Source organism: Electrona antarctica (genome assembly GCF_951216825.1).
Source record: "Electrona antarctica genome assembly, chromosome: 4".
NCBI lineage: Eukaryota > Metazoa > Chordata > Actinopteri > Myctophiformes > Myctophidae > Electrona > Electrona antarctica.
In genome coordinates this window covers 19,239,284-19,252,747 of record NC_136809.1, presented here as the reverse complement: position 1 = coordinate 19,252,747, position 13,464 = coordinate 19,239,284, and the positions used below count along the sequence as shown (strand labels likewise).

Here is a 13,464-nt window from a genome sequence, read left to right as displayed (position 1 = left end):
ATACGATGTGCATGAAGCTTGTCCGGATAGCGCAGCTGATCTGGGATCCTGGTGATGTTGATCAAAAAGGGTGTTAAACAGGACTTGTTGATTTGATCCAGCAGTGTTCTGCTCAGGTGAGAACCAGCGGTGGACGAAGTACTTTACTTAAGTAAAAGTATCAATACTGCAATGTAGAAATACTCTGTTGCAAATCAAAGTCCGGAATTCAAAACTTACTTGAGTAAAAGTACAAGTATTGATATCAAAATGCTTAAAGTACCAAAAGTAGAAAGTAGTAATTATGCAATATGTTCCATTTTCAAATGTATAAAATCTTTTGAAAATAGCAGATCTACAAGGTCACAATGCGTTGCATCGCAGTACAACTACAAGTAAATGCACTTGGTTACTTTCCATCACTGGTGAGAACACATGCAGGGGAGCAGTTAAGGGTTAAGTGTCTCGCTCAGGGACACTTTGACACAAAGCCTGGAGGAGCCGAGAATCGATTCAAAAGACCTAATTCCGATTTCCAGGCGACGGCTCTACATACTGAGCACAGTGAGCAGTATCTTCAGACAGACGTTTTGGCTCACTGCTTCTGTCCTGTCCTGCCTCCCCCAATTCCATTTAACCTTTGCAGTCGCATAAATTAGACCTATACTGTAAATCAGTAGTTTTTTGTAAAACCTTCAATTTTGTGCACAAAAAAATAATAAAAATAAAGGGAAGCTCTGCATACTCAAATCTGTGCACAATCAATTTATTGCTGCAAGATTTCGGTCTACTGACCTTCAGGCAGTAGACCGAAAGCTGAGTGTGCAGTGCCTCCCTTTATTTTTTCATTGCTATACGTTTGTGACTCCAGCAGCTCACCTAAACCTTTCAGCCGATTTTTTGTTTGTTTTTACATTTTTGTCCAATTTTGTGCTCAAACAAATTGATTCAAACACGGATCACATTTTCTCTCCACTTTTTTGCATTGGGTTTTGTAGCAGCATTCATTTGTACATTAACAACCGCCAGCTTTCTGTCTTTACGGTATTGTCTATGATAGACTCTGCAGGCTCTGCATGTAGAACGTCCACATACTATTCATGATACCAATGTGCATTGCTTGAACACGAAGAGGATGAGGTTAGTAAAAGTGGGTTTGGTTCTCAGTTAGTTAGAAGAGAACTATTATCTAATGACACACTACATGTACCTGTCGGTCATAGAATAGAAATAACTCTTTTTCAATTATTGATCAGTTATTTTCACTGATTGCCACAGTCATATTATGAAGTATACATTAGGTTTTATTCAGTACCCAAGAAGAGGGCTATTGCTCTTAAATTACACACACAAGAATGCAGACAAACACACAGTGATTATGATGTTATGACAACCACACTTGAACACAAACACGGAACAGGGAACACAAATCCAGGAACAAATGAGTCATGCAGAATGGCCAATACGAGTTGGTACGATGCTCAGTGTACATCCTATTTGCTTTAAATTGTTTTTGTCAAGTTTTCTCTGCCTCTCTTCTGCTCGTTTTAATGTTAAGCAGTTCACATTATGTGAGTTCTTACAATGATGCACATTGTTGATGGTAACCTAAAACCTACACAACCTTGGGAGTAAAGGCTTAAGTGCTTATAAAAGAGATTTAGCTAATGCCATAGTGCTGAGCTATAGGGCAGAGTGCAATGGAGAGGCTGTGGGATGTACTGTATCCATTCTATTACAACAATAAGACCTAACTACTGAAGGGAATTAATGTGACGCCCCCTTTTCATAATACTAAGATTGTATTAGGGGCCCTGGGAAAGTTAATGCTGCCCCTTAACCCTTTGATTAAAAAATGTGAATGTCTCACTAGAAATGTAATCATCCATTCATTGACTTGACAAGTAATTTGTCAATCATAGCTCACCAGTGCCTCCTGGTGTAAAAGTACATACATTTTTCAAAATGTCAAACTAACTAACTCCCCAACAACTCGCTTACAGATCTGTTCTGGATACGATATTGTAAGAAGTAGAACCCCCATGGCCCCACCTCCCTTTTTTTTAATGCCAATAAAACCTTTTCATGAATCTATAATACTGTAAATAGTTTTGAGACCCAAACGGCCCAAGACTGGCATGTACCCGCATTGTCTTGCTTGGGTTCCGCAAGAAGAACCAAACTTTGAGGGAGTTGAAAATGAAACTTGGTCTTTGTCACTTGAGCATTCACATAAGACTAGAACAAACATTGGCCACATCCTTCATGCAGCGTAATGCATCCGCTAATTTATTTTTTAGTAAATTAATTGTGACAAATGGAAGACCGTTTATTGTAAATGCTGCTCTTGGAGATAATGGGATAAATCATGTAATACTGCTGCACAGTAAAATCTACAGTACAAAGTTAATCTAACTGATTAAACTGAGGATTTTACTGTGCGCACACCTTTCATAAAGGCCTTTTTCTCATTTTGGGAGTGGAACGCTGTTGTAGATGCCGTGCACAAAGGTTTTTAAGCACATGAACTCTAGAGATCCTATCTTGTCTTAATATACAAACATTCAGTAAAGATAGGCGAACATTTGCCAAAAATAGATCTACAAGCTCACAAAACATCTGCAACCTTGTAGATCGGCAATTTTCAGTATTTGATCATGTCAGAAGGGTTTACGTGGTTACAATGTTGTTGCTTCTGTGGTGGATATACTATACATCAACAACTAATTGTTGTATTCATGAGTTTCAAATGTAGTCGTACACAACACCTGCCAACCAACACAGGTGTTTCTCAATTTGTCTGAATAGTCTGATTGGCGTAGAACTAATGAATTTGTTTGCACCACCATGAATTTGTCAGAATGATTGGCTCAGAATGAATTGTGTAACATAAGCATGTTATATGAAGGATAAAGGACAGTTGGACTGGTAATTAAGTCTGATGCTGACCACTAACATGATGGTTCTTGGTGTTGATCTTTTCACTGTAAAGCCTTTATCCAGCAAGTGTACGTTCCCACAGGTTCCCACAAGGCAGTTGTAGTTATTTGGCACCAAAGCTGAAAATGTCAAAGAACAAATGTCGAGGTGGGTTTAGGTGAGGGTTTAGTGTTGAGGTGTTTTCATCTGACCTACGTGTGTGTGTGTGTGTGTGTGTGTGTGTGTGTGTGTGTGTGTGTGTGTGTGTGTGTGTGTGTGTGTGTGTACTGTGCTGTGAGGATTGAATCGTGCTTTTTGAATTCATCATGACATATTTTGCACACTGTTTTAAATCTAATGTCATGTAAGAAATTCAACATACCATTATATAACATTACAATTCAGTGTTTAATTGTGTAAATAAATGTATTTTGTATTACAGGACCAATTGTGTGTATTTCTGTACCTTAAAGGCAGAGGGAATTTGCTATAATAACCTTAGGCTATTTATTTCATGGCCTGCTGATATCGATATATCACAATTGCTATCATAGCAGGAAGCTGTTATATTATCCTACTATTGTATAAAAATAATTGGTTCATCCGCTTTTCTCCTCACTAAGTTGACCAATGAACGTACACATGGGCATTGACCATTGTCATAGGCTATGCAGGGAGTAAGGAAGCAGATTTTTCGCTTAAAAAAAAATAATCCCACAGGCTATGGGATCTGTATTCTGCCTATGAGGGCGGATTCTGCCAATGCTTTTCAAAGGGAACAAAGTGGTGTGTTTTCTGAAGATAAAAAAGTAAAAATAATAAATAAACGATCTGTTCCCATTGAAAAGCATTGGCAGAATCCACCCTTATAGAATTAAAATTCGGTGTGACCACACCCTAATAGTCTTGAAATCATTGTGCTGTATGAATTAAACACATGACTTCAAGATTTAATGATAGCTTTGGTCTGGACAATTCTGCTAATGCAGTGATTTTCATCCTTTTGAATTTCAAGATTCCTGAGTTTGATATGAATTATCTCTTCCTCCTCCTTATTCCTCCTTGAAATGACCAACAGCTCAACAGCTATAACTGTAAAGGTTTCTGTTGCTTTCAGTGTATACCGACCTAACCTTGTGTACAGTATATTCAAACATTCCTGCTGGCAATAGAAACTTTGCAGGACTGGATTTTCCTCGTCTGCAGCATTGTGGACAAACACAACTTCATCTCTTCCTTTGATAAACCCTCTTGACTGAGGTTTTATTCAATATTAAAATTCAGGTGTCAAAATGACTTGTCGGCTTACACTGACATCAATCCTGACCTTCACATTTTTGCGCCAAAGCCTCATTCAAAACCCCACATGAACATGAATTTATAATGTATATAGTCTATTCCACTATACCCATACCCTGGCCTACTTGAAGGCAGTACGGTTAAACGTTGTTTTGTCAGTCTACACTTGATATTGCCAATCTTCAATTATTGGAAAGAGCAACGTTTTACATACAGTAGCTTATATTTCACAGTAAAACCAAAGGGAAGAAAATAAAGAGATGCACTTGCAGTACCCTTGCAGCATAGAACCACTGCTGTAGTGCAGTAAACAGGGCTGATTTGGGGCTGAACCAATAAAGCCTCTTCTCCTTTACCTGTGTTTTCTCTGACTCCCTAGTCCCTCAGTCCCTACACACATCATATCTGTCTCCTTCATGTCATTCATTCATTCATTGTTTACTTGCTATCCTCCTCGACAGTCTCTTGGAGGTCCTACATGGTTCACTTCTGCACTCTGTTTGTGGGGTGGGGTCCGGCAACAACATTTGTGCAAAACAAGATTGCTGCCACTCAAAATTCGGCACACGTTCACACATGACACACAAAATCAAATATGCCCGCACATTACATTAGCCTATATCTTTGAAAAACAATTTAGGGGAACATTTTTAATACACTTCTGGGAGAAGATGGGCATCCATGGGCATGGCCAAATTCATCGAGGGTCCTTTACATGAAAAGGCACTGGACTAGTACAATAAACACTTGTAAGTGACTTGATAAGAACGTCCAAATGTCAAAATTGTAAATTGTTGTCTCTTCTCAGTTATGAGTCACTACCGACCCTGAAGTATACAGTGGACAGTGCTGCAGACTACATTTGCAATCACAAAAAAATACCAAATAAATATATGGAAAAAATGCAGCTAAAGATGTCTCACAATGTCCTAGGTTCAACCCAGAGGAGTTACAGCTATAGTAAGTAATAAGTAACTGTGTGAGAGAGCTGTGGATTGTATTGCAGGTGAATGAGTTGAGTACTACTGCACTACACTGCAGTGACTGTTCCACATGATCAATTCTAACTTCTTTCAACAGCAGAGAAGAATTCTCAGGGCAACATAGGGAAGTATAAATTGTTCATGTTATTATCAGACACACTGTATCAGACATAATACTGTACCATTAGGGAGATTTACTGGATCTGGAGAGGAGAGGGATTCAAGGGAAGCTATAGGGATGGAATCGATTCTCCTGTAATGTTCATGGTCCTTTCTAATGACACGTATGGCAGTATTCAATATGAAGCAGTCTGTCTTCAAGTTCAATTATTATACGTTCAAATGGGTTCGGAATTCGGAATTACCAAGTGTCCGTCCGTCCCCCCTTTTTAAAAATCACCTCTTCAACTCCCACTTTTCTCAGCTCCTCTTCATCTTCATCTTTGATGAATTGAACAAGGTGGACCCTCTTGTAAACAAGTGTAATGCTTTATTGGGTCGTCCACTCACAGTTAACAGTCTTTGTATTGAGTTGTGCTGGAAATGTACTGTAACTGTTAATAAATATTTCAATCAATCAATCAATCAATCAATCAATCAATCAATCAATCCTCTATCATGCTGTCTCTTTCCCTTTGTTCCACTGGCTCCTCATCCTGGCAGTGACCTTTGATGTCAATACATTTGTAGGCTACTCAAGCCCATTTTTTATATCAAACTTTTACTTGTAAGAGTATTGTTAATTATATTGTGGTATTAATACTTTTACTTACCGGTAAGTAAACTAGGTTGCTTACATTTCATGAGCTTTCATTAGTCAGGTTTCACTTGACAAAAAATGCGATGTACAACTTCTTCCATGACTGACTACCGGTAGTTTCCGTCAAGTAGCCTACTGGCCTTTGCCCTTAATGGCCACAAGATGGCGCCGCTTTATACTAATCCTACAAGTGTGAGTATTGAAACCACCTACAGTTTTCAAAGCAGCGCATTTCCAAGAAAACAACACCTTGTGTAGGTTTGGATTAATGTGGAATCCTGTTTGGAATCCAGAGGTTAGGCTATTTATTACCGGGCCCGGACTCAATTTAATAAATTAGCTAAGTGCTCACTTAGATTGCCTTTGCTGTTTTTCCATTTGAAAGGTAGATCATGCAAGATTGAGAAGGCGCCCGAGTGAGTCAGCTGTTGAAATCAAGCGGACTACAGCATGGAAAAGGAGGGAGAATCATCAAATCATTATGGTTCCCTGGAATGCGCTAGATGGAACCCACAAACTTCTAAAACAGGTACATGAATCACCTGAAACTTAATTGTGTTTAACTGAAAAGTGCTTCATTGATTTTTATGAAAGCGTCTTCTAACGCCAAGGAGCTGTTTTGAAACACCCATGGGTGTATTGTGCATGACCGGCAGCAAATACAATACGGGCAGTCGGGCACGTGTGTTGGGAACAACAGGTGGCACTGGAAGTACAAATAGTGTGTGTGTGTGTGTGTGTGTGTGTGTGTGTGTGTGTGTGTGTGTGTGTGTGTGTGTGTGTGTGTGTGTGTGTGTGTGTGTGTGTGTGTGTGTGTGTGTGTGTGTGTGTGTGTGTGTGTGTGTGTGTGTGTGTGTGTGTGTGTGTGTGTGTGTGTGTGTGTGTGTGTGTGTGCGGTGCGGTGCCGAGTAGTCCTGCCATGTGTATATATGCCAGTGGACGTATTGAGGCCAGGGGCCAATGCCACCTAGTATTGTGTGAGACATGGGTCCAGAATGATACATCTAAATTATATCCATAAGCCTGTTGATTTGTGCCTAGATAGATTTTCTGCCGGTCTGTTTTATTTGTTTTGAACACATTCTTATTTGCGGCCCTGCTGCCGAATGTGGCCCCCAACCCCAAGGAATCCAATGTGGCCCCCAACATGATTTAAAAAAATAAAAATAAAGTAGGCCTACTACCTCTTAGCTGGCCGCCACTGCTCGATGCTTTTCCAAAGCATCGCGATGACCATGGCAACTCACATGGCGTCAAAGCTGAGAAAACCTCAACTCTTCTGCTTGTGCACTAGCATCGAAACAATATAGGCCCATTCTTTCCACTTCTCCACCACCAGGGAGAATATAGGCCTATTTCATCGTGAAAAGCAACTTTGAGTACTCAAATATATAATACATATATATATATATATATATATATATATATATATTTACTATATCAATCTGAGATTCTGAGCTCTTTGAATTCTTTCTCCCCATCGTTTTCTTGCACCTCATTAGAAGTTAGTCAGAGAGGCTTATTGTCGGTATTAGCCAGCATGCAGGAGTCTATCCCCATTTCAATGTGCTAGACCTCTGGGAGGATGGTAGCGCAACACCAGCTACCATCAGCTCCCAGTATTACCGCACAACATCAAGCCGTGCTACTACTCATATGCTGAGTTGGCAGTGCCCGGGATCGAACCCACGACCTTGCGGTCGAAAGGCGAATGCTCTACTGCACCTTGTAACCTCGTTACATTTGGAACTGTTTCCGGAACCGGTTTTATTTATTTAAACCAGTTTAGTTTTTTGCCGGTTTTCAGTGTCATAGCTGATACCGTACGTACAGTATGTGGATTTCACGTCTGCCATATAATTATAATAACACTCTCAGAGTTACAGACATATTAGGGTCCATTTGGAACGCCGTATACTATGAATCGTCAAAGGGAATCAAGGAATCAGACCGCTGATGGATACAATTGATATGTTGTTTACATGTCATGTCAAGCTGGACAATCTTCCATATCATCCTTAACTTTGGCCCAGCCCGTGTCCATATTAGGTCATTCTTATTTTGTCACCCTTACTCTCCCATATCATCATTTACCCATGGCCTAGGTCCTGTTTCGATGTTTGCACCATGTTTATGACAAAATCATCCTATTAATGTCATGTCACCATCCACGTGCCTAATCATCTCAGCCCTATATTATCCTTTATATTATTTTATCATATTTATATTATGGGTTTCCTGACACCAGGTTCAGATTTATTGTCTCTATTGGGCTCCATGAGGTCTGCCAGCCCCAAACTCACAGTACTGTAGCCCTGTTTTGATTTTAGCCTACATGCAGCTGCTCTATGTCTAGTTTGACCTTGGCCTAGTGGAACTCAGTGCAGGGAAAGTTTTTATCATCAGGTTGCCCTGGCAACGCCAGCTTGCACGCTCTCCCGGCTCAAAGCGCCATCAATGTGCGTGACCAAGGCGATGAATTCTACGTCGCTACACCATCCTCATCATCAATGCGCTGGACTATTGAGAGATCGCCAAACCTGGTCTTGTCATCTGACATTGCGGACATGAATCATCTCCAGCCAATGAACTAAATATCAACAATCATATTCAGTATTAAGCCAGGAACAATGCTGTGAAGAATTCAGAATTCAGCACTCGGACATTTGGACTATTTACTCTAAATTATATTGATGTAATTGTACTCTGAATTCCAATACATTTCTCTGTACATTGAATTTATTACCTACTAAAACCTGAAACCTTTCTCAGAAGTTTCTTCCGTCTCCAAATTACTTTTTAAGGTATTTTTCTATTTTTATGGTTGCTGTCTTGGTACATTCAAGATTTAAAGGGCAATTCAGTCATTTTTAAGGTAAAGACAGCACTACAATTGGGGTTTCTGGCTGGGCTATAGAAGTTAATTATATACAGTCCTTTAAAACGATTACAGTATTCATCTAGGTATCAATTTATACCTAACAACCGCTATGAGGGAATCGTTAAGGAACCGGAATCGTTCAAATCCTAAAGAATCCCAATCCTAGACACCACTTTAAATGGACAGAAACAAACTGCTATTATGGACATATAGCAAATATTAAAGTTTTAAAATAGCAGATAAACTGCTCCCGGTTGTGGGAGCAGCTCTGGTCGCTCCTGCGACTCACCCGGAGCACTGGAGCTGCAAGCTGCTCCAGACTGGAGAGCTGACAGACGCAGAGGATGGTAAAGAACCTATTCGATTTAGCCAATTGAATAAATAGGTCATGTACTTACTCAATATTTATTAATGTCATCTAAAGCTGCTTGTTCTGAATAACACGCTGACACGGAAACATGCAAGAATGCTTGCCCCAGAATACGCTTGCCCCGGGTGAAATCTGGCAGCCTCGGAGCGGACCTCATATTAAAGAAACAATCCTCGATTATTCGGTTAAATCGAAAAAGTAATCAATAGAATAATCTCTAAGGAAATAATTGATATCTTAACCTCAGCAGAAACCTTAACCTCAGTAATACAAACACAAGAATTAAGAATTCCAGAACCGCTGCGGGCGAGCGGTCCTTAAATAAATGAGGGCAAGTGTGTTTTTGGACGAGCCTTCTGGCCACCGTTTGACACATGGTGACAGGTTGTCAGGTACAGTGTATAACCTTGGACACGCCCAATGTATTGCATTCAGCTTTCTGGTGTGAATTGGGTGTCATACAGGGGTCGGAAATGGTCAAAGATCCAGACTTCGCACAGTTTCAAGTTATGTGGCTTGAATCGCCGCATTGGGGGCGGAGGGGGGGGGGGGGGGGCTGTTTCTTCACCTTCTTCTTCATCATCTTTATCTTCATCATCTTCCTTTTCATTATCTTCTCATAGTCATCTTCCACTTCTTTTGAGCTTAGGCCTGTTAATTGTAGCTCCTTGCAGATATTTATATTCCTTATCATAATTTCCCCTCACATTAACAGCGTTCATTTCCACAATATCATTTCTATTATTATTATAGTGATCATCATTCACCGGGATTTGATTTCAAGATTATATGAATGGGCTGAGCAACACTATTGTTATTTTTATTTTTTTTATAAATGCAATTTATTCTCTCCAGGTCTGCCTGACCTGTCTGTTCATATTGTGCTTGATCTTATCAGACAGCAGGGCACATCACTACAGTATAGCACAGCCTGGTGCTGTAGGGAAGGAGAAGATGGAAGATCGGGACCTTATTGTGTTATTTAATGCACCGTTTCCCAAAGAGTGTGCGTCACGGGCCAATTTTTATGGGTCCCATTTTATTTTCCTACATTTTAAAATACATGCCACAATACATGTGTTAATTCCACGACCGCATATATCGGAAATTAGGAGTTGGACAATATCGGGATATCTGCAAAAAAGTCAATATCGGACATCCCTAGTTAAAGGCCTAACATAGCACCCCTCTTTGTTGGTGTCAAGGTGGGAAGCTACACACCGGCACGAAGCCCGCTATTCCGACGCATCGCCATTCCAACTCGCCGCATGGAATGCCGCTCTGTCCCCATGGGTGGGTGGCATGTACAGTAGAACCTGGGACATGTCGTTGTGGGTGGATCTCTTTGGATGGATGCTAGGCATCAAGCTGCAGTGTGTCCATGGTGCTGGGGAGAGAGGTCTTCCTATACCAGGCCTCTGTTTGGATGGATGCTAGGCATCAAGCTGCAGTGTGTCCATGGTGCTGGGGAGAGAGGTCTTCCTATACCAGGCCTTTCAAGACCACTAGGGTCAGCGCTGCCGCACGGTAGTTGTTCTGAGCAGCCTGGGAGGTGTTCTTGAGTACAGGCCAGGGACAACGGTGGACCTCTTAAGCATATGGTGGGGACCTGGTCCGTGGACCGGGCCAGGGAAAGGTTGAATTATGTATGGTGGTGAATCAGCGCAGGTCTTTATGACCCACCATGGGATGTCTTCAGCACCGGGCCGGCCTGCTTTACTGATGTTCATCCATTTCAACACCATCCTCGGGAGGTTGGGAAGCCTGTGAAGTATTGTAGTCATGTGGAGAGATGGCAAACTCTTGCAGAAAAGCGGGGCGGGATGCATTTTTAAAAGAGTAGGACTTTCTCCCTCTTGCTTTCACTCTTTACTTTCTCTGTCATGCTCACACACACGCACGCGCACACGCGAGCACACACACACACACACACACACACACACACACACACACACACACACACACACACACACACACACACACACTCCCCCTCTGGAGACACTGTATGCCTCGGCAGGCTCGGCTAGACAGTTTCAGACAGATAGTGCCACATCACGATCATCCACCCCCATGCATGCCTTCCTTCTCCAGGCTTGTCTGCAGGGAGTGTGAACAAAGAGTTGTGGGCACGTCCGTAAATCCCCAGAGCTGCTGTCAGACAGTCAGAGTAACATACTGTACGTGGATGTGTTGTTTATATCCATTATTTATACAGGGATGGTCCAGCTGAGACCCATCTCTGGGTCCCAGCAGCGGTGCCCTGCAAACAAGACACAATTAAACCATGTAATGGTATGGCTTCTGTGCAATCTGTATAGATATCCATGGTGGTGGACAGTAATGAAGTGCATTTATTGAGTATTAGGGGTATTTATTTAACTTTGAAACTCTTCTGGGATTATTTTATAACGTCTACTCAGGCTATTGTGTGCAACCGTTTTAAAATTGCTTAATTCAATATTGATTCAAACCCCATTTCTAACCAAGTTAGATTATTCGAAAATCCCCGTCCTTGGTTCTGGTGATTGATATTGTCCTTCTAATCTTATGTAATGTGTGAGGGGGCTGTTTTTTCCCTATAAATTTTGTTGCGACCACAGGTCACAACACAATCGTGCATTTCAGTCAGTCAGTCAGTCAGTCAGTCAGTCAGTCAGTCAGTCACTCAGTCACTCACTCACTCACTCACTCACTATCCCTGATGTCATGAATATTCCCATATATGGTCATGCCATGTGACATCACGTGATGTCATCAATATTAATCCCATAGGCCTATATGGAGATCCCTGATGTCATCAATATTGGCTGGCAACTTTACATCTCACCTCAAACCTCAAACCCTTAGATCTCCATATATGGAGCTGACCTGTTCTGACATTCCATATGTTAATTCTTCCCCATCCATCCTTCCTCTTCGATGTGTCCCTTTTGACTGATACCTGTCCATTTAAACTCTAGACGGGCCTGCCCCAAAGTTATTAGTGCAGCCGCACCCGGCAGTTGGCGAAAACTACAGTTCTCAGCAGGCCCGAAAGTTAAGGCCCTACCTCGATGAGGTTTGATGAGGCCGTTCCTCGGCCCTCATCAAACCCTGTACACCAGACACTGCACCCGCTGCCACCCTTAGATCTAGAGCTGACCTGTTCTGACATTCCATATGTTGATCTGACCTCATCAAACCCTGTACACTCAAGACACGCTCCATATATGGCCAGTACAGAATTAATTCCTGATCTGACCCACAATGCCAAAGCGCCAGTGCTCGCCCAGCAGTCTGCTGTCACCCAGGCGAATATATTGATCTGACCCCCCATTCCAAAGCGCCAGTGCTCGCCCAGCAGTCTGCTGTCACCCAGGCGAATATATTGATCTGACCCCCCATTCCAAAGCGCCAGCGCTCGCCCAGCAGTCTGCTGTCACCCAGGCGGATATATTGATCTGACCCCCCATTCCAAAGCGCCAGCGCTCGCCCAGAAGTCTGCTGTCACCCAGGCGGATGGGTGCACGCAACCTCGTCGCTTCTCGCCCTCAGGCGTCTTACTGGTATTATATATATGTGATGTGAAATAAATAATTGTAAATGTCTTAAAGCCCATACTGTAACATTCGCTGCAGCAATTAGCTGGTCGACAGGTTGACTCAAGTTGACTTGGTGGTTTCATACGATGTCGCCAGGTTTGTCATGGTAACTGGGGAATAATCTGCATGAAGATGCCTGCGTCTGCACTCGAGAATCCTTGTAAACTGAATTAAACAAATAAGATTTCTCCATTCGAGCGACATGGTCAGACAGCGGAATATGAAATAATTCTCTTTACTCTTACCCGTGTGTGTCTGTGTTCCTGCATACTGTAGCGCTGCTATAAGACCTGAACTATTAGGCTTTATGTTTCTCTGGGCTTCAATACTAATATTACTATACTAGTGTTACCTGCCAACACTACTCCATCGCACTGCTTTCATACGGCAAAGGCAGGACATGTCGACAAAACGCAGTCTATCTTGAAGTCTATTCATTGTGAAGTGGATGAGCACGGTTTGAAGGGATTGAAGGCCATGGGAGGATTAATATCTGACAACGTGTCAGAAGCAGTGGGACATATTGGTATACTCCAGTCTCCCGGACCCAGATGGTGCTGTTGTTGTACACTGCTGAGTGGATCCTCACAGAGAACACATCTCTATAAAAGGGAGGCTGGCCTCTATAACTGAGTCACGACATGGGGCTTCAGCTTGATATCTTCTGCTAGGAACGCTTCCTAGTGTTCTCT

General features: G+C 42.0%; 1 protein-coding gene across 1 annotated transcript in view; it reads left to right on the top strand.

The window, feature by feature from the left end:
* Nucleotides 1-13,464, top strand: part of pik3r6 (phosphoinositide-3-kinase regulatory subunit 6) — a 59,153-nt gene that overhangs the window by 36,715 nt on the left and 8,974 nt on the right. The window contains exon 23 of the mRNA XM_079498325.1: nucleotides 6,444-6,469. Within this exon, the coding sequence (XP_079354451.1) occupies nucleotides 6,444-6,469 (26 nt within the window). The remainder of the gene's footprint in view (nucleotides 1-6,443; nucleotides 6,470-13,464) is intronic.